We start from the raw sequence: 22,656 nt of genomic DNA on the forward strand, positions 1-22,656 counted from the left end.
AGAAAATAACGACTCGCTAATTATTATCTTTTCATTCAATTTGCTGAAATACCGGATAACGACTTACTAGTTACTAACATAGACAAGAAGATCATCTGCCCAGAAAAAAAATATTGTAAATTCAAAATATAGTTGGAGAGGAATTATCTTCAATTTTTTAATTGAAAACATAAATTACATTGTCGGAAAAATCATTGCGTTCCATCACAACTCGCATCATCAAAAGTAACCTACTCCCCTAACGATAAAATTTAGATAAAAATGAGCAAAGTAAAAGCACGTGTTTCTCTGATGTTGAAATTAATTCATTTGTTAGCTATGTTTGTGGATAATGGTTCATCTACCCAGTAACCACTAACCAACCTAATCTAAACTACATATTATTAAATATTTAATATAAACAACTCGTTGGAAATTTGAAATGGCATCGTACGGAATTGATTCCATTGGCTAAATTAAATTAGATAGAAGATCCTCTTTCCAGGGCTCCAGAAACAAATTATAACAACCTCACTTTTAAATTCTTACAGAATACCTAATTATCACTTTATAATTACTAAAAAATATCACAAGATCATTAGCCCGAGGGGGAAAGGGAGACAAAAAGAATATTGAGATCGGAGCTGTTATATGGAGGTTGGAATTACTTTGATATAGAGCGGTCCTTTTTATGCATCTTTCCGCATTTGACCCGATCACATAAGAAACATTTCAGGGGAATAAGTCTGAGCGTAGTACACAATACGTCGACTTGAAACCAAGATATTCTGAGTTCAATCCTTATTAATGGAATTTATGTGGCCGTTTATTTTATTTTATTTTATTTTATATCTTTATATTAGGTCCATGAACTTCTTTGATAACCTAAAAAAAATGACATATTTTACCCTAAAAGATTAATTCTTCTGATTTTGGTCAATTCGGAAATCATTTTTACTAGCAACATCAAAATTCCCTACTAAAAATATGCCGATTACCTACAAAATGTTATCGAGGAAATTTTTATCAATAATTTTCCCTTGAAAATTAGCCGTTAAGGCGCCAAAAATTTTTTCCGACAAATTTGTCTTGGCTTATCCACGGAAAATGTCGAGCGAAGTTACCAAGGAAATTTTCCACGGTACGTCCTTGGTCACTTTAAAAAAAAAAAAAGGTTAACAGTACATTATCGAGGAAAAAGCCATCGAAACATAAAATAAGGTAGTGGGCTTTATCGAGGGAAGAAATTCCTCGATAATTCACTGAAGCACTTTTCCAACGAATTACCGACAACTTTTCCCTCGAAAAAAAAACGAATTCAAACTTGACCATTAGCTGTGAGTCGGGTTGACCGGCTCTAGTCCTCTCCTGTCTGTCGTCCTCCCTAAGTACTGTCCTCTCTCTCCGTGTCTGTCGTCTCTCTCAATCTCTCCAGCAGTGTTTTGAGCGAGCTTCAGCTGCTGCCGCCCTCTCCGGCGAAAACAGATCGGGTATTGAGCGATCTAGTCTCGGGGAGCTCCAGCTGCTGCCGCCCTCTCCGACGAAAAACAGAGGTATGCTTCGCGCACGAGCTCGTTGATGCTTCGTAGCAGCACTCGAATGATCCTTCTCGACCCTTAAGTGGCCTCGACCTTGACCTCTCTCCCTCCCTGTACATGCACAGAACGAGTGCCTGCGAGAAAGAGAGAGAGCAAACAGCGACCAGAAGGAGAGCTTGCTAGGCCGCGCCGGATCCGGAGAGAGCGACCAGCGGAGATCTGCTAACAGATCGGAGAGAGCGACCTGATTGCTTGAGAGAGAGGCCAAAGAGAGCGACCGGAGATCATGCCGCTAAGATCCGCCGTCAAGACCGGTCTACCTAGCTTCGTATCTTAAGCTTGACATTATATAGGTTGTTTTTCTTAATTTATTATTTGTAATTAATTTGTAGTTTTCAGATATATATATATATATATATATATATAATTATATCGAAAAATCACAAATAAATGAATTATACATTTGCTTGAATCTAGTTTTCTGTTTAACTAAAATAATTATTCCAATATTTGGATAATCAGAATAAATTTAATTGAATATATAATTTATTTTTTTATTAAAGATCATATATATATTATTCCCAATATTTGGATAGTATGAAAAAATTTAATTGAAAATTGATTTATTTTTCGATTAAAGATTTTATAAATATAATCCTATATATGGATAATTTGAAATTTTTAATTGAAAATTAAATTTATTTTTCAATTAAAGATCATATATATATTACTCCAATATTTGGATAATCAGAATAAACTTAATAGAAGATTTAATTTTTTTTTATTAAAGATCATATATATATTGAAGACAATGTGATATGTTTGTACAGTATGGAGAATGTGATGGGGAGAATGATATATTTGTCTGAGAGAGGGATAAGTTATTATGGAGAATGTGAAGCAAGACTCATCGTCTCATAGGAAGTTGGCCCGCAGTTGCACGAGTCATGCTTTTAATTTCTTTTTATCGTACTAAATTATTAATGAATTTCTTGTTGGGAATGGATTTGCTCAACCAAACAACAACGCAGCGATTAATCTTCCTCCTCTACTAGTGTAATCAAGATAGGAACTAATCAAATGAACCAACAAGCAGTAAAGAAAAGAAAACCAAGAGTTTTACGTGGAAAACCCTGATGTGGGGAAAAACCACGGGACCAACTCTGAATCAACGATCCACTAAGAATGAAGGTTATACAATGTCTTTTATCAAGGGTAAACCCTTGGATCACCAAACTCAAGAGAAACACTCTCTTGGATCACCCAAACAGTAAATTCGTCACCCACACCGGGTGGTTCACAAAACCAGCTGAAACAGCACCTACAGAGCTCTAATATGAATTCTGACCTTTCAGAACTTAGCTCCACGTGTCATGAAGCCGCTGTCAAAATTTCGTTTCAATCGGAGTTCATTTGACGTCCCGATCGAGGTTTGATCTCCAGCTGCACGCTGCTCCTGTTGATCCGAATTCTGCTCTGTAATTCTTACTGTTCTGCTGTTCTCTGTTCAGATCTGCCGACCCTGTTCCTCAGCTGGTTTGCTGAAAAATAAACCCTACAAACATGGGTCCTTCGGCCTTTTAAAAGCCCGATAAAAACCCAACATGATTTGAGCCAAACTTCTTCCAAATTAGAGGGATGCCCAACATTTTTGTATTGTAATGTGTAAGATCTCTAATAAAATACGTGTTTGGTTGATTTAATATATGCAAAAGAAGAATAACATTAACAAAATAAACAACAAAATCGATTAAGAATAATATAACAACCAAATGAATCATTGAAAATAATTAGAGGTAATTAAGGCAACTTTCTAAAGATCAAAACATAATATATAAACGTATTCATCGTTTTCCGTATTTATATCTTAATGAGAACTAACGTGAGGGGTTCAACTTCGAGCATATATATGTTTTGTTTGATATAGGTAGAAGTACTTTTAATTAATTTAATAGGTATTCATTAAATCTTGAGATGTACATTCAATTATCATAATCTATCAATTAAGTAAAACACCATAAATATTGCTTGTTATATTAATAAAGTGTTTAAAATAAGTTACTCATATACTAAATGTTTATATTATTGACCAAGGAAAACTTTGTTTTAATTTTTGTGCTAAAAGGGTTAACAATTAGTTGATAAGTAATTTAGGGTGTGTTTGATTTTGGAGTAATATTCATTACTCTATTACACTTTACTCCACTTATCTTCAATTCAACAACACAATTATTACTTTTCCTTTTCTTTTTAGTTTTTTTATCTTAATTACCATTTAATTTAGTTTTTAATACTAAATTATTTCAATTATTCATTACTTTTTTCACAATTCAACAACATAATCATTATTTTCTTTCAATTATTAATTACTTTTTTGAGTAAATTGCGAAATTGATCGTCGAGAGATGGGTTTTATCTCAAATGCACATCGACCCACTTTTTCCATCAACTTAACCCTCGACCGTTAAAATTTACATCATTCTAGCTCTTCCTTCACCCTTCCGCTAAAAAATGGACAGAACATATACTTTAATTCATTTTATGATTTTTTCAATTCTTTAATGATCTATTATATTATTTTAATGCTATGCTATTTTCATCAGTGGATAAAAAAAAAAGAAAAAAACTGAAAACTTGGAAAAAAAATGATTTTTTACGAATTACACAGAGAGAGAGAGAGAGAGAGAGAGAGAGAGAGAGATGTGATGAAGGTTGAGCAGTGGAAGCGTAGGAGCTCGTTGCCATCAGCGATGCACCTCTCGCCTCGCCTCCTGCCTGCGGCGCAGCTCCTCACTGCATTGGACTTCACCAACTCCCTGTACTCCTCAAAGTGGGTTAGGATCTTCGAGCTGTTGTGGATCTTTAGGATCCGGTCGATCTTCGAGCTATGGTCCTTATTGGTCCAACCCGTCTTGAAGATGATCTTGACGATGTTTTGGCCCGAGTCTTCCCCAGTGAGCTCTGACATGGCGTGCTTCATCAACTGTTGCTGCATGTGGGGCTTGGGGAAGATCTCGGCGCAGGCCATGCAGGGGAAGATATCGTTCCGCAGGGGGAGGAACAAAGGATTGTCATCGGAGGAGAGGTTGGATTCTTGGGATGGGAGTACGAGTGAATGGGGCTCCAGCAGGTCGAGAGATTCGTGGAGGACCATGGAGACGAGGGAGCGGTGAGAGGAGCGGACGAAGGTGACGGTTGGGATGGTGGGGCCGAGTCTGGGGCTAGGCTGGCTCTGGGCGGCGGCGGTGATTCTGGAGGGCATTCTGGTGAAAGCACGCTTGATGGAAGCCCACGAGCAGGAGAACAACACTATCTACTCCTCGAAATGGTCACCGAAACTCTTATGAGTCACCGGCAATCTTCCATCAATGTGGATGGCTAGGGACCTAACTCAAATGAAAGAGAGAGAGAGAAAGCAATAGAAAAAAAAAAGGAATTGAATATAAGTAATGAAAGAGAGAGAAAGATTCCGTTCATTTTTTAATGGAAGGGTGACAAAAGGGCTAGGATGATGTAAATTTTAACGGTCGATGGCTAAGTTGATATAAAAAATGGGTCGATGTGTATTTGAGACAAAATCCATCTCTCGATGACCAATTAGGCAATTTACTCTGATTTTTTCCACTTTTTTTCATAATTTAACAACACAATCATAACTTTTTAATTTTTCCCTCCACATTATTATTATTATCCAATTAAATAAATATATATATATATATATATATACATAGTTGGAATGAAGTTGAGTTAATAGCCCCTTAATTGTTTAGTAGTTTGCAGATGTTGATAAGATCCATCCATTTAGCAACACCTTCTGATGGCACAACCTTAAAGTTAAGGGTAAGGTTCAAATGAGAAAAGGTTTACGGTGGATTCCTAGGCACCTAGAGACGAGGAATGGCACAGTAAGCAACAAAATGCTTCGAGGAATTGAAAATAGGCGTCGATCCAGAGATTCTCAAATAGGTCAACCTTTCGGACTGCTATTGAATCCATGGACAGGCAAGAGACAACCTGGCAAACTAAAACATCTTAATAGCCAAAGGAAAGGAAAGCAAAAGCGATTCCCGTAGTAAATGCGAGCAAAATGGGAGCAACCTAAACAGTAAAAACGGGGTTGTTGGAAAGTAATACAAGTGTCGTGTTGCTAGGCGAAGCGATGGAATGTTGCACCCTAGATGGTGAGAGTCCAATAGCCGAAAGCATCACTAGCTTACGCTCTGACTCGAGTAGCACGGGGCACGTGGAATCCCGTGTGAAGCAGTAAGGACCACCTTGTAAGGCTAAATACTCCTGAGTGACTGATAGCGAAGTAGTACCTTGAGGGAAGGGTGAAAAGAACTTCCCAAAATATAAAATAAATATATTTGCTTTAAATCTGTCAACCTTTTCGAAATTGTCCTCGGTACCTGCTAGGTATTGTCAACGGAAGTTCCGCCAATATTTCCTCGATAAAGCGGCCGATGATCAAGGGAAAAGTCCTTGATAAATTTGTCGATAGTACCGATGATTTTTTTGAGGAAAAACTCCTCGATATTATCGAGGACTTTTCGAGGAAAATTTCCTTGGTATTTTTATCAAGAAAAACTTTCTCGATGATGCCTCGAAAAGAATTATTGAGGATTAAGGGACGAATTTCCTCGATATTCCGTCGAAATTTCATCGGTAAGCGTACAGAACCGACGAATTTCCGGTGACTTTGCCCCTCGAAAAGGGCAATGTTTTTAGTAGTGATTATTTAATCCAGTTATCATTTTTTGTTGTTCCAGAAAACAAAAAACGTTTGAATGTCAAAAGACTTGTTTTAATTTGTATTGTACTTCAACTAGCTAGCTCTCCACAGCTTCTAAAAACAAACGACTTAGTAATCTTTTGGGAAAAGGTCAAATTTGGTCCTCAATCTTTAACTCTTTTTCTATTTTAGTTCTAAACCTTTTCTTTGGCTGGATTTCATCCTCAATCTTTTCCGCACGGTATGAGTTCAGTCCTTCCGTCCAAAATTCCGTCAATTTTCCCTGACTTGTATACTCGTCAAATGAGAGTGCGCCACATGCGCGGCAGATCACTGCTACTCTAAACTGGTTGTTATAGAACAAATCCGATTCTTTTTTTAATCAAACCCGTAAACCGAATGAAGATATTTTCGATTTTTTTACGATTCCAGCCATTTGTCGGTGCGTGAGACGATGAAAGAGAAGCGATGGCTAGAATCCTAAAAGAACTGGAAATATCTTAGTCCGGTTTACGAATCTGATTAAAAAAAAGAATCGGATTTGCTCTATAATAACCGGTTTAGAATAGTAGTGATCTGTCGCGCACGTGGCGCACTCTCATTTGACGAATATATATGTCAGGGAAAATGGACGGAATTTTGGACGGAAGGACTGAACTCATACTGCGCGAAAAAGATTGAGAATGAAATCTAGCCAAAGAAAAGGTTTAGGACTAAAATAAAAAAAAGTTAAAGGTTGAGGACTAAATTTGACATTTTTCGTAATCTTTTTAATTCGGTCCGGCAAAAGACTAGATCATGCATACTAACGTTGACTAGAAGAAAGCTAAGAAGAAAAAAAAGAAGCCCGAGATTGGAGCAGTTAATATAGTAATATTTGATAAAGACTCTTTCTATATAGAATGTCTCCATTAAGTCTTGTACGTAGAAGTGTATCTCAGTTCGTAAGATCCAAATGGAATTATCCTTTAATGCATTTCCGCATTTCCCAATATAAAAATAGATATTCATATATAGTAATGTATTCCGATTCTGACAAAATCGGTATCCCTTATCTAATTCCAGATGTGACTATATCAGATGTTGAAATTCTCGTATGTAATTTCTTCCTCGGTCCATTTAATTCCGACTATTGATAATTTATTACATATATAAGTTACTACCTAATTTTCTTGTAAATTCGTGATAGATTATGGAGATTATGTAATTGTTTCATAATGCATTTTTTTTAAATTAAAAGAACTTCTTCGCAGGAACATTGGATAGATCATCTCATATACCTCACGACTCGCGACATCCAAATTAATTAAACTGCCTCTGAGTAACAAAAATAAATCTAAATAAATAATGGGCGAAAGAAAAGCACGTGTCTTTGATGTTGACTTTCCATAGGGCAATTAGTTAGATTTATTTATGTAGATTTATTAAAGAGTCCTCCAATTTGTTCAGAATCGAGAAATAAAAATATGCCACTATGCATACTGAAATCCATTTCTCTCTAATTTTTCTCTGTTGTACTAATAATTTTGTTTAATCTTCTTATTTTTTTGGTGCGTAACCTAATATTCGGAAACTCATCGGATCCCGACTAGTCCAGCTCGAGCTAGATCAGCCCACTAAGGGAGTAAAACTCTCTCAGCATGAATTTTTTTCATTCACAAGACTCGAATTCGAGACCTTATTTAAGAGGAATAAGCGTCGAATCATTTGAACCAATTTAAGTAAATTTATTCTTCTTTCAACGAGCTATGACTTCTTCCGAGTTATTCCGAACAAGGTCCATCTGTCAAAAGTTACCTTATATATATATATATATATATATAGAGAGAGAGAGAGAGAGAGAGAGAGGGTGTTCCCTTTTTTTCAACGCACATGCACATTGTTTCTTAGAGTTATCTGTAAATTATTAGCTAGATATGGACTACAAACCCTGCAGATTCAAAATAATCAAATACGAGTTTTTTTATTTTTTTTTGTAAAAACTAAATATGAATATTTTTTTCCGATAAAGATTATGGTTAACATTAGTCTATTGGTTAAGACTCATGTTCAGGGTACGAGTATTTTTTTTTTCTGATTAAATAAGGAGATTCATGAGTCTAGTGTAATGAAATAAAAATATTAATATTTAATAAAGAGGCACAGGTGATCCCTAACAAGTATCGAATACAAATCTATTGGTTAAGACTCTTTTTTCAAGGTACGAGTATTTTTTGTTTTTGTATAATTACGTTAGTTCCAAAAATTTGAATATATGGACAAGCTCGGACGATGAATATTGTCGGGAATGCTGAAAACCTTGTCATTTTGCAATGTCAAGCATATTGTTGTGTGGATAATATTAATTCACTAAAAAGGAAGTAAAAATCTATGAGGAATCCTTGAAAGAGCAGTAATCTTGGAGAGAATTAAATTAGAGTTGAGTCTTGAGTTGCCGCAAATTAGCTTATTCGTGAATACTGCGTGTGAGAGAGAGCAATTCGTAATAATGATGAAAAAAGAAGCATTTAGTATTAACAAGCAACAATATTGAAATGCCGTCCTAATAGTTAAAAGAAAAGCCGAAAAGGGCCGGGGTCTTACTAGTTATTTCATCGTCGGACATTTTCCATAAACTTTCCCTTCATCGTCGCTTACCTCACCACGCGCGACATCGGATGGGAGATAGACTACATATCTGCTCACTAAAAAGTATATAAAAAGAAATTGCAAAATTACAAAAGCAATAGATGTATATGTATATATATATATATATATGTCTAGATGTTGACTCTCTATCGGAAAATTAGTAGGATAAACACATATTTCACCACCCAAAAACTCTCATTTTTCTTCACCTGCGCTTACATAAAAATTATTTCGATACAGGGGCTATGTTGTGGTTCCTGGTCACCTTGGAAAATATCATTGATTACTATCAACATCAACATGGGTCATAAGCTAGGTGATGTTTGTTTCAATTTAATCAAATAAGTGTTTAAAAATTAATTATAAATTAGTTATATAGTAAAATGAATGAGAAGAGAGGGAAAAAATGATATATGAGAGTCACTATTTAATTATTGAGCTGAAAACCACTTATTGAATAAATAAAGTAAAATGTGACTTAATAAAATAAGTCATTTTTAACTATCAAAGCCATTAACCCTTCCTTAAACATCTTATCATCCTTATCCTTCCTCCCATTTCTTAAACATATTTTATCTAAACTAATTAAGAATTTATTTTTTGAACACTTAATTCATCAAACCCACCTCAATTGTATATAACTTTACTCGTATTTAATTATTAATTCGAAAAAGGATGTAATTGTCGCACAATTAGTTATAAAAAACTAAAAATGTTTCAAGCAAACAAGAGAAATCAACAAATTCGTTGAAAAAATATATATTCCATGTATATACAAGGAGCAAACGAGAGCCACTTTTCCTTTTTCTTTTCGAGCTCTTGTATACCTAGTTGCAGTTGAATTTTTTTATCTGTTATAATTTGGATGGAAAAAGATTTTTTTATGTATGCACCATGATATCCGAAAACCCAATAAATCTCAACTAGTCCAATTCGAGATGGCTCGACCCGCAAAACAATAAAACTTTTCCAGCGCCTATATTTTCCATTGGAAAAAAAAAAGAACATTGCCCGAAATCATGCATGTAAATATAGATTATTGTATGGCTACAGGACATTTATTAATTTCATGAAGCAGCCGTCGGCAGCTGGCCCCTCCCCCTTCCCACTCCCAAAAGAAAAAAAAAATCGTGATTCAACAGACCTTTTTTTAAAATTTATTATTATTATTATTATCATCATCATCATTTTAATTAAACCCTTTTTTATATCAAAGAACTAAAAATTACAGTGTCGGAAAGATCATAGCATTCCTCAAGACTCGTGACATCAAAAGTAAGCTACTCGTCTAAAATAGGAAAAGATATCAAAGAGAATACAGTTACGTATGTTTTCGCCTGATAATCAATAAATTTTTAATTTAATATTCGTTGCGGGACTACAATATCCCTTTATTTTAATTTTTGAGTGAATGAGGGAGCTGAAACCATACCCTTTATTATATATTAATTGTCTATTTTATTATATTAAATCCTTTGGCCTCTATTGTAATCGAAAAAAAGAATTTTTTTTATCATTTTGAACGTTCGGCATACTGTAGATTGCGGCTGAATGCACTCATGATGATTACCATGTGATTAATAAAAAAAGAATTCAATTAAGATTAAGTCTTGAGTTATTCAAATCACACTATTGATGCGTGTAAGAGAGAGGAGTATTCTGTACTACTGATTGAAAGGGAAGCATTTCACGATAACATGAAACGAAGTAGATGAAACACATCATATTTTATTCAAAAAGATGTACATACATACCATGTTGCCACTTTAGTAAGGAACATTAAATTTAAGAAACATATTCGAACATTTCCACCTCACACAAACACATCAAATATATGTTAACCATGAACAATCAGGGAAACGAACTCCCAGGCTCGGGTTTTATTATATGAATATAACTATCCTCTTTCACTCCCTTATTTGGTTTTAATTGTGGGTGGCGTTCGAAAACTGGGATTGGAGATCATTTATAACTTTCTTGTCCACCTGGAATGCCTTGGTCAAGACATCCACATTAATCGGTGGATTAGATCCGAACACAGCATTAGCAATTGTTATGACACCGGGGTTCTGGCTGCTCAAGCTTGAGATTGCGACTGCAGCTGTCTTCCCTATGTTGAGCTGGAAGTGAATCATCGCGAATGGGAAGACAAACACGTCTCCAGGCTTCAAGACTTTGGTGATGAGCCTGTTTCCGAGCTGGTTCGATAAGACGAACCCAACATAGAGTTCGCCCTGAACGCACATGATGACCTCAGTTGCACGAGGGTGGATGTGAGGTGGGTTCAGGCCGCCGTAAGGGGCATAGTCAATGCGGGCCAAAGAGATCCCTAGAGTGTTAAGTCCCGGGAGCTGGTCAACAGCAACCATAGTCACAGTGGACCTGACGTTGTTGTTGGTACTCCGAGGAATGTTGATTCCCCGAAAGAGGAAATCATCGGCGACTGTAAGATTCGGATTCTTGCAAAATTTCCCGTTTACAAACACTACATAGAAAAGATGGAAATTAGAACATATGTGGCTAATGATTATACGTCTACGAAAGATGCATCCATTTGACTTTTTTCCCACAGTAAACCTCGAACAAGTGGAAGCCGTTTAGTGTTTACATGCATAGGGCATACATACGTAATAGAATGAAGTTATATATATATATATATATATATATATATATATCACATAAATATAGATATAGATAAAGATTTAAGTATATATACCAGCATTTTTTGGCTCAGCCGTAGCCACACAGATATCTTGAAGGGGACTCGGATCAAAGGCAAAGCTACTGGAGATTACCAAAGAGCACAAATAGAGGATTACGAAGAGTTTCATGATATCAATCGATCTTACTTATTTAGATTGACTAGTTTGGAAGGTTGCTCGAATCTAAGTGGTTACTACTGACGGACTGCTTTGGTTATGAAAGCTTAAGCAAATGTCATGCCTATTTATAGATGGAAAACAGAGACTTCTTTTTTTCTTTTTAACACACAATTTTATATTAATTAGTTATAGGTTTGTTTTCTCCTCTCATTAGGACGAACCACTCTACACCCACCATATTATATATATATATATATATATATATATATATGGGGCCCTAATTTACATAAATTTCAAAAAAGTTTAGTTGTCTTTTTCATAAATACTTAATCTCTACTTAAATTTAGTAATTTATTTAATTCTATGATGCAACGATTTTTGTTGAATGCGCAATAGAATTTGCCCTTATACGTATATGAGATCAATTGAAAGTGCTAGCAAAAAAATTCATAAGAGAGTTTAGCGAACTGGCTTACACGTTCGCTAGTAATCAAGATATTCTAATGGATTCTATATACATTTTGTGATTACTTGCTGTGTCTTTTTATTAGGTATTAGGATTTTATTTTATTATATTAGGTCAATAGACAACCTTTATAAAAGGAAAAAAAAAGGAGCTAGCAAAAAATAATTATTTAATTTAATTTAATATATTTGTCAGATATATTTGTGGATACTGGTTTATCTACCTAGTAACCAACCTAGAATTAACTACGTATATTAAAAAAAAAACCACATTATTAAATTTTGTTGACATTTTGAAATTGCATTGTACGGAATTGATTCGAGTACTGCCAAGTTATATAGAAGCCCCACTTCCAGTCTTCCAGAAAGAAAATTAACTATATAAATTTACATTCTAATTTGCATTCTAATGCAAACAAATATATAACATTCTAGTTTACATTCTAATGTAAAATATATTTACATTCTAATTTCTCATTAATAAATTTTAACAAAAATTATAGATTCAACAAAATATTTAAAAAATTCAAATTTAACTTATAAATTTAAAAATACAAAAATGATCATTTGTAATTAAAAAGAGTAATTTATATATTTATACAAATCGGAGGGAGGGGAGTGTCGATGATCAGTTCAATGCCGGGACCAGTCGAGGGGCGGGAGAAGGAAGGCAGATCTAGGTGGCTCGTGGGCGCGGATTACCCCTTGGGAGGGTAGAGGCGCGACTCGATCCGGAGGCACTGAGGGAGATAGAGGCGCTGATGTCGAACGCATGCACAGGGCGAAGCGCTGCTGCCGATCGATGGGGGCGAAGTTGCTGTGTGCACACAAGGAGCTGCCCATGCAGAGGCACGGGCGTGGAGCTAGCTGCAATGTAGGGGACGGTTGCAGTGTGGGGCAAGGTGGGCTGCAGCCTGGGGCATGGGTGGGGGAGAGGGAATGAGAGATCAGAGGGAGCAAACTGTGCGAGCCACAGATCGAGGAGGAGAAAAGAAGAAGAAAGGTAGTTGGTCAAAAGGACAACGCGGTCAAAAAAAATTTTAATTTACCGACGGAATTCTCCCTTCGGAAAAGTTTTCTGACGGATTTACGAAGTCTTTCCGACAGGGCCATTCCCTCGTAATTTTTCTTCGGAAAAGGTGGACTTCCTAGTAGTGTTTTTTATTATTATATTACATTACTTTTATATTATATTCAACTTCTCTGAAACCGAAAAAAAAAAAGAATTTAACACTTTCAATTAGTTTTAGCCATGATACATTAGTTTCTTGAATAAAACTTCCAATGATAGGATATAATACATGAAATATTAAAGATTTACATATATATTTATATATATTAACGAAACTTGAAAACTAAGAATATTACAAATTTTATTTTTAAGTATTGGGTGGAAATCTAGTTAAACAAATTTTATTTTTCAGTTATTTTTTTTATATTAATAGGTGGAAGGATTCAAATAGAGAAAATAAGTTATGAAAAGGGAGGGAAGAAGAAAGGAATTATGTAAATATTTTATTCTAGTCACAAATACTTTGTATTTACTATATTATATATTTATATCATTATTTGTTGTGCTAAACATCTATGCTATTGTATAAAATACCAAATGTAACATAGGAACCAAAATTGAGTTCATCAAGAAATTTAATGAAATCAACTAATTTTATAATATTATTCATTTTTTAGGATAGATTAGTAGAGATCTCATAAATTTATTACTTATGATGTTACAAAAATTATATATGTAGAGAGAATGATTTAATGATAATAAATTTTGCTTAATGAAAAAGAAAAAAAATAGAGAATTGTAGAATTAGTTAGAGCCCAAAACATTATAGTTGAAAAATATTACAAGGTTCTAATATTAGTAAATTCATTATTTCGTTCTTTACTAATTTTATATAAACAAAAGTTACGCATGATATTATTTTGAGGAAAATAAATTTGCGTTTAGTTTTCGAGTTAGATTAATGATCCAATTCAATTTGATTTTATGCAATGATTGTAAGTGTTGATAAATATATTGATGTATGAGAATATATATATGTATGTATATATAGATATGAAAATAGATGGAAAATTTATTATTAAAAAATGATTTTAATAATGGTTATGAAAAAGTATGAGTGAAAAAGTATTATTAAATGAATGTTTAAAAATGATTAGGAAAAAGTATGAGAGATAAAGTATTATTAAATGAAAAAAAAGATAAAACAGTAATTATTATATTATTGAATTTGGGTAAGAATTGAGTTGAGTCTGATAAAGTTGGATAATGATCCAAAAAAAAAAAACAAAGCCGAAGTATGCACGTGAGTATCAAACTGATATTCTACTTTACTTTTATAGACTTAATATGATTAGTTAAACCTATATGTAGTTAAGATATGTTAATTTTGAAATTTTTTGTGGAGGATGTGGGAAGAAATCAAAATAAGGGATAAAGATGAAAAATATATAAAGTTTATTTAGAAATTATTAAAAATAGGAAAAGAAAAGGGAGAAAATAGAAAAAAGGGAAATATAGGACAAGTGTCCTCATTTACATGTATGAACCACAAAAAACAGTTTTATTATATTTAATATAGGAAAAATAGTGTCTTATATCGTAACATTTATATGTTATCTTAATTTTATCCCAAAGTTAATTTTTTTCGAGGTATCATAACATTAATATTTGGTTTCAGATCTATCCCGCCGTTAAAGTTCCGTCCATATTTTACTGAATTGATGACGAAATTCCCGATATAAGGAAAAAAATTACACCATATATTCCAACTTTTTTATTGTTTGTCATTTTTATTCTAACCTTTTGATGTTTTCTCAATTTTATCCCAACGTTTTAGTAGTTTCTCATTTTTATCACAATCTTTTACTATTTTCTTAATATTATCCTAACATATTGAGATAAATTTGAGAAATTCTAAAAAGATTGGGATAAAATTGAGAAAAAAAACAAAAATATTGTGATAGAATTGAGTAAAAATTTAAAGGTTGGGATAAAATTGAGAAACAACAAAAAAGTTGAGATGTATTGTGTAATTTTTCCCTTATATTGGGAATTCCGTCATCAATTCCGTAAAAAATATACAGAATATTTACGGCGTGATAGATTTAATACCAAACCATTAACGTTATGATACCTCAGAAAAAAAAATCAACGTTGAGATAAAATTATGATAACATATGAAGGTTGTGATATACTGTGCAATTTATCTTTAGTTTCAGCATATGTATGGAATGGATTGATATGTATATATGCACGTGTTTATTATTATCATCGGACATTTTTCATAAATTTTCCCTTTCATCTTTCCCAAGTTAATGGTTGTTATCAATTCATTCCAAGTTGATTTTTCATACATGCACCTATATATATATATACACATGCACCTATATATATATATACACACACACATTATATATATCTATATTAATTAAAACTCCAAGTTATATAAAGATATCATCACTTACCTCACGACCCACCGCGTCCGATGTGAAATAGACTATATATCCGCTCCCTAAAAAATAAAAGGTTGTGAATTACAAAAACAAATGTCTAGATGTTGACTCTTTATCGGAAAATTAGGTGGATAAAAACAATATTTTACCAGCCAAACCTCTCATTTTTCTCCACCTGCTCTTGCATATATACATATTATTTCACCACGAAGGATCTTTTTGAGTTCCTGGTCAACTTGGAAATTATCTTTAATTTCTCTCAACATCGAGAGGGGTCAAAATTTCCTGTTCCGTACTTCTTGTTTAATTATTAATTCGGAGGACGAGTAATTGTCGCAACATTAGAGCTTTGCAATAAAATTTTCACTACAATACAACTCAAGTGTTGAAACAATATTATTTATCTCCATAGTCAATTACTTGTCTCTAAAACTTTTAGATTAATTGTCCATGTCGGTGCTATCTATAGACCTAATTTAGAGACAAATTTGAAACAAAGTTGTCTTTTATTAATTTGTGTAATTAGAAACAAATGCATTGGCAAGCAAAAGCTTTCCATAAAATTGTCTCTTATATTTATTCAAAGTAAATATAGTTGTCTCAATATATTTTTTATTTTTTTATATAAAAATTAAACAAAAGCTAAATAAATTTTTTCGACGGAACAGGATGGTAGGCCCCACACACCTACCTAATCTACCAATACTAATGCTTTGTTTGGTTTGTTAGTGTGATTTTAAAATTACACTTTAACTTAATTCTACTCACAATAAAACAAAATAATTCATACAAAGTCAAAGGATGGGCTCCATTTATACAACTTTTTTTCACAACAAAATAAAATAACTCATACAAAATCAAAGGGTGGGCCCTATACATAACCATTTATACAACTCTTTTTTCAAAATCAAAATCTGATTTTAAAATGTTACTTACAAACCAAACGTAGCATAAAATTCTAGGATGGAAATAGAGAGACTTGAACCCTTGAATCCATTTTATTATAACATCACTTTATATAATTTACCAATGCTCCTTACTTGTTTGGATTTTTGAATTTTATCATTGATTATATTTTTATAATAATTTTTATATTTTAAATAAATCATTATTAATTTATATTTATAAGTTTTATGTTTTAAATTTAATCTACAAAAAATATATATATTCCAATATAATAATTTGTGAGAATTTTTTATAGAAAAAATTGATAGACTTCCATTTAAAATTCTATGGGAAAATTTTCTCTAGAGTTTTTAAAATAATTTGCTAGTCCAGCGAAAAGATCAAAATTTCTTGTGGTCTTCGAATTTAATTAGAGAATGAGAAGAGAGATATTGTGAGGATGAAAAAGAATAGAAAAGAATATGTAAATTAGCATGATAAGAGAAAATATTTTCACTGAGGAGAAGGCCAACTAAAAAATACATGTAAAAGATAAGGTTCTTATAAAAGAAAAGATTGGAGAGTAAAAATTGCAAATGAATAAAATAATGATAACAAAATATCGGCTTTTTTATTCTTAATTTGTAAAAAATTTATCTTTAAAAACAAAAGTTTGAAGCTTAATTTAGCAAATCTATCTTAGTTTTCTTTATATATTTAAACATTTTAAAGTCGTATAAATTAGTCTCTATTGCTCAAACATTACCATTTTATTTCATTAGTTTTAATTTAAGTCAATAAAAAACTTTTATTAAATTAATTATATTTTATACATGGCACATTTTTATTTGTCCCCAAATTTAAAGATTTAGAAAGAAATAATACCATATAATTAGACATATACGTTATTTTTTTTTCTAAAAATTGGAGATTTAGAAACTAGATATTAATGTTTCTAATTCCTCTCTTTGTAGGCCATTTGTGTTGTGTTTTATAAAAGAAAAAATAGTACTTCTTCGGTAGGGATTTTTAGATTTTTCATACCATACAAAACCAATATGAAGCCTTAGATCCCTTCTCATTTAATATGGACCATCCATTGTACATAATTTTTATTTTTGCATTTCAATTTTTTACTTTCTTATTTTTCTCCCACAAACCTTCACAATTATTACAAATTAGTCTTCATGCGTACACTAATGAGGAAGTGCCATGTCATCAACCATAAACCACTCTTCGAACCTACTGCATTAATTGAACTGTAACTCTAACTGAACCAGTTCACAAATTCGGTTTGTTTGCGAAAAAACGCGGGTGTACCCTAAATAGTAGGTCTCGAGAGCAATTGAATATACAAATCCAACTTCTAATCAAACGAAAGTGATCAGTTTGGTGTCTTACTTCAAAGAAAAGAACATAGAATGATGAACAATCGAGGAAACTGTAATTGTATTAATCGAATGAAACCTGTACAATGAACTGAAGGGAAAGAACAATGATTACAAACTAAATGCAATGCTGAAAATCTAGAGGATCATATGTGCAAGGAGATAGATGAACTAGCTGAAAGAAAGAAATTGTCAGAGCATTTTGACAAAGCTTTGAGTTGAGTCGATGTGTGTGCGTGTCTTCTCTTTGATCTCCCAAGCCTGGTATTTATAGAGCAGCCAAGCCTACATCACCGTAACCTCCACGTTCCGATGCTTCTGTCAGTTGACAAACGAGGGCGTTTGATCATGCAGTAACTGCTCACTACCATATGATCAAGGGATACGTTATTTCTTCTTCTTCTTCACTACTTCCGTCAGTTTATCCAAATAATCTGATTATGCGTCCCCATGTCTCCTTAACTGATGGAGCCTCAACAAAAGAGAGAAGCACGATAGTAAATCTATCTCAGGTTCTTCAATTATATTGGATTCTAAGATTGGGCCATCCGCTAATGGGCTAGGCTTGTCTTTAGATTTGCATTGTCATCTCTGCTCGTGATCCCTAGATCAGCCCAACACCTCATGGGCTGCTCTTCTCCTTTAATTGAGACTGATCCTAACTGTTAGCACCACATTTTGGTCCACCGACTCCAGAGGGGCAAAATCATCATTTTTTCACCCATATGAGAGAAGTATTTCCAGCTAATTGCTCGAGCGTGCACAACTTTTGAAAATGGGGCATCTTTCCAATTTAATTTCAATTTTACAATTCTTCAGAAAAATACTCTACAAGACGTTCTCAGGCTTTACGCGCGTCAAATTCGAATTTCAAAATTCGGAACGAAAATCGAGACCGAAAAATATTTTTCTGCATAATGTCGATCATTGAATTTTTTTGAACGCAACAGTGGTCTTGAAATAATTTTCTGACCTCCGATCGAAAATATTGAATTTTGACAATAATTGTGCAAATTACGATTGACGTGCGTCAAAGGTCCAATATCAATTTTATCGTGATTCGGCCTCCATTGGTACAAATTAAAATTCTCATAGAGTCGATTATTTCTCGAATTTCACGATTTTAAAATTTTCATTTGAAAATGTCAACGGATCCTAAGAAATCGAATTTTGGGAAAAACGCATGCACGAAAAAATGAATGAATGAAAAATGGGTTCACATGTTTGACCGTTGCTTTCTTCTTTCTGCCTTGCCTTCCTCTTACCCGCCCTCCCCTTTTCCTTTTTCCTTTCCCTTTCTCTGCAGCCCTCCTCTGCTCCCTTTCCTCATCTGTTTCGACCCAGAGGCCCTTTCTTCCTCATTTTTTTCCTTTTTCTGCTAACCCTCTCCAGTTCCTTTCGCTTAATCTTCTTCTTTTCTCCTTTCCATTCTCAGCTTCAACCTGCAGCAAGCAACAGAGGCTCCTCTGCATGGCTCTGACCGGTCACAGGCGCCCCTAACCCTTTCCCTCGTCCTGGAGCACAGACGGAGGACAGGGGGACAGACTCCCAGCTGATTTTTCCAACGGGAAAATTTTCCCTCAGCTGACCTCTCTGGCTCGCAGCTCATCTCCCCCAGCTGGAGCTGAGCTCTCTTTCCCTCAGCCCTTTCCCCGAAGCTCAGGCACCTCTCTTTCCCTCAACTAAACCCGAGAGCCCCGAACGCTTCCTCTCCCTTTCATGCTCCAGCTCCCATTCCTCCCTCGGGACTTGGCAGTGGGAAATTTTTTTCCCTCAGCATAGACCCCCCTCGGATCCTCAGATCAGTTCCCGTGCTCACCTCATCACTGCCCCCCGCTCACACTCTTCCCTCTCCGGTTCCTCCCCAACCTCAGAACCAACACCCTCAGCTTCCCGATCTCACAGCTCCCTTACACTCTCGACATCTCAGTGACCACTCCTACCTCCGCCCTCTCTTTCTTCTTTCCCTTACGTCCAGTTCATCCCTTTAGAGCCGGTTCCACCACCCTCAGCCCGACTAGACCCTCTTCCTCCTCGTTTCATCCCACCGCCTTCCCGGTGCTCGAGCTCCCATGTTTCTTCCGTCCACTGAGTTACTGTGCTGACTCTCCGAGCGTCCCCAGTTCATTTTCGAGTCATTTTGTAGGTCGTCGATGTTGTTGGATGCTGGTGGAGCTCACTCGTGCTGATAACCGCACCTTGGAGTCGTCCATTGCGGTTTCCCGCTGGATAGTGACCAGTTATCGTCACTACCACGGTCTGGAAACCCTTCCCCCAAACTGTAGCCGCCATCGTGGGAGTTTCCGGTCGTGTCCAGCCGCTACTTTCACCTCCTCGGGTCTTTTCCGAGCTACCGTGATTGCCGTACAAGCTTTCTGGAGCTGTGGTCGCCTGTAGCCATTGGAAAGGACTTGGACCATCTGTTACAGCATTTGTTCGGGATTTTTTCAAGACGTGCGGAACTCCTTTCGATGATAACTCGGGAAAGGTATAAATTCCGACTTAGTAGCATGCTTAGGGCCTCATTTTCATGTATTAATCTTTGTTTAAATGGTGACAATGTGAAATAAACGTTCGTGATTTACCCCAAACTCCGTTTTACAAACTTTTCTAACTGTTTCAGTTCAGTCCCTGCCGTTGTTTTCATTTTTTTCTATCAGCCCTACACTTTCAAATCCGTTTCAATCAAGTTCTGGGCCATTTTCAACACTTTCTGCTCAGCCATTGAACTTTTCAGGCGATTCAAATCATTCAACATAACTTTTCTAACTGTTCCAGTTTAGTCCCTGCCGCGGTTTTCATTTTTCGATCAGCCCTAAATTTTCAAATCTGTTTCAATCAAGTCCTGGGCCATTTTCAGCATTTTCAGTTCAGCCACTGAACTTTTCAGGCGATTCCAATCAGTTCAGTCCCTGCAACTCTTTTCACCTTTTCAGATCAGTCCAGAGAGCTTTTCACCAATTTCAGTTCAGTCCTCGATGTTCTTAACAAATTCAGAATGGTCCCTGGTCGAATTTGGCATCTTCAAAGCAATCCCTGACTTTTTGAGCTGTTCCAAATCAGTCCCCAGATTTTAGCCGAATTTGCAAATCAGCCCCAGTTTGTCTTGAAATTGTTCAATTCAGGCCTTGGACAATTTTTAAAGATGTCATACCCTTTCTACTTGGATCCCCAACCGACAATATGCATGTTCCCATTTAATATGCTCTTGCCTCGTTTATTATGCGTATATAACATGGCAATACATTTTTTTTATGTTATGTGTTTCCGTTTCCATGAGTCGGTGCCATTTTATCGATTCCGTTAATATTATGTTTGTGTATGCTTACATGCGTTTTTGTGATCATGGCGGCGCCGACTATGTAAAATATGTATGTTTATCGTGTTTGATGTGATCGTGTGTTCTTGATTCGTGACGCATTATTTATCGTTTTAATCGAAAACTCACGCGAATCGATTTGATCATGTAAACTCGATCTAAATCAAATTTTTAATTTTAAGACGATCAAAAATTACAGTTTTATCGGGCGGTCCACCAATGGCCATTCCGACGGCTCGAAATCTGTAAATTAAAGCATTTGGCAAATTTTAATTAACGTAATCGATAATTCCACCAACGGGGTAATTGAGACGGTCATGCAATTAATTAACTCACTTGACCCTAATAATATTGTACGAATTGATAAGTAACCAGTAACACGCATCGATAGGTTGCAAACATGCAATTTTACAAAACCCGAGACACGCAGTCCGATGTGGCATAGACGTCTAAGAAGGACTTGCATGTCTTGACTCGAGGTCTAACCTGATTTCAAATAACTCAAGTCGGGGCGTGGAAGTTCTTTCTAGATCACTTCCGGATAAGTTGACCGGTTCTTTGGCTCTTTCGAGGTTCTTGCACAACCCTGAAAGATCCAAGGAATTGGTTGACGTCGGTCACAGGCCGAGGTGGCCCGCACCGCATAGTCTTTCTTTTTCTGAAAACAACTTTCACTGGAAAGGCAAAAACGTTTATTTGCAGTTTAGAGACACCCTTAGGGTTAGGATAAGAGAAACATTACGGTACTAGGGTAGGGACGGGCTACCTGTTTAGGCGTAGGTTCATCTGCATAGCCCTCCCTATCCGACCGATGAGTTTCTGTTATCCTAGCATAATCTCGGGTAGTTAGATCGGGTATTTTGGCTCAAAACACAAACACCGGATTAATCGTGTACTCGGCTTAAGACAAAAGGGGCAATAGTGGGTTAGGCACTATGTTTTAAGGTTTTAGGGCAAAATACATGTAAACTGTAACAACTGTAGCATCACAATACAGAACAATACTAAAAGCGACCCACAAACATAAGACTTGACTACATACATCACGTTTATCAGGTCTTTAGAAACAATGCCAAATGCGAAATACTCTCTCGGGGCGGTCCTTGACCGAATTATACCCTACGTGCATTTGTCTGCTTTAGGGTAAGATTTATATACCAAGATAGCCGGTTAATAATCGGTTAATTCACGTAAATTCGGCAATAACAAAACCTCCTTGTTTGTTTATTTGTGCTTACTTGTTACATTTTTGCACTTGTATGCAGGTCGAGCTCGATTCTTTAGGACACGATTCACATGGGGTCCAACGCCCCTAAATGTTGATCCTAGGGTCCAATGCCCCCATACACTAAGTGTGCATTTTAATTTAATTTTCAGTCTTTTCCAAACCATACAGTGAGCACGAGTAGAATAATGACCGAACGCAAACTGACCG

General features: G+C 35.2%; 2 protein-coding genes across 2 annotated transcripts; both read right to left on the reverse strand.

The window, feature by feature from the left end:
- Positions 1-3,993: 3,993 nt before the first annotated feature.
- Positions 3,994-4,779, reverse strand: LOC116196692. Its single transcript, XM_031526547.1, has 2 exons — positions 4,274-4,779; positions 3,994-4,021 (listed from the first exon to the last, which is right to left on the reverse strand). The coding sequence occupies exons 1-2, from the start codon at positions 4,777-4,779 to the stop codon at positions 3,994-3,996; spliced, it is 534 nt and encodes a 177-aa protein (XP_031382407.1).
- A 5,796-nt stretch (positions 4,780-10,575) lies between these two features.
- On the reverse strand, positions 10,576-11,796 carry LOC116194729 (germin-like protein subfamily 1 member 13). Its single transcript, XM_031523615.1, has 2 exons — positions 11,594-11,796; positions 10,576-11,362 (listed from the first exon to the last, which is right to left on the reverse strand). The coding sequence occupies exons 1-2, from the start codon at positions 11,706-11,708 to the stop codon at positions 10,803-10,805; spliced, it is 675 nt and encodes a 224-aa protein (XP_031379475.1). The 5' UTR covers positions 11,709-11,796; the 3' UTR covers positions 10,576-10,802.
- Positions 11,797-22,656: the final 10,860 nt, after the last annotated feature.

The sequence above is a fragment of the Punica granatum genome, chromosome 2, assembly GCF_007655135.1.
Source record: "Punica granatum isolate Tunisia-2019 chromosome 2, ASM765513v2, whole genome shotgun sequence".
Classification (NCBI taxonomy): Eukaryota; Viridiplantae; Streptophyta; class Magnoliopsida; order Myrtales; family Lythraceae; genus Punica; species Punica granatum.

Coding starts and splice junctions, on each gene's coding strand:
- LOC116196692 (XM_031526547.1), bottom strand. CDS start 4,779: ATGCCCTCCAGAATCACCGCCGCCGCCCAGAGCCAGCCTAGCCCCAGA. Junction 4,022..4,273: donor GGCAGGAGGCGAGGCGAGAG/GTGCATCGCTGA, acceptor TCCATTTTTTAG/CGGAAGGGTGAAGGAAGAGC.
- LOC116194729 (XM_031523615.1), bottom strand. CDS start 11,708: ATGAAACTCTTCGTAATCCTCTATTTGTGCTCTTTGGTAATCTCCAGT. Junction 11,363..11,593: donor GGCTGAGCCAAAAAATGCTG/GTATATATACTT, acceptor TTTTCTATGTAG/TGTTTGTAAACGGGAAATTT.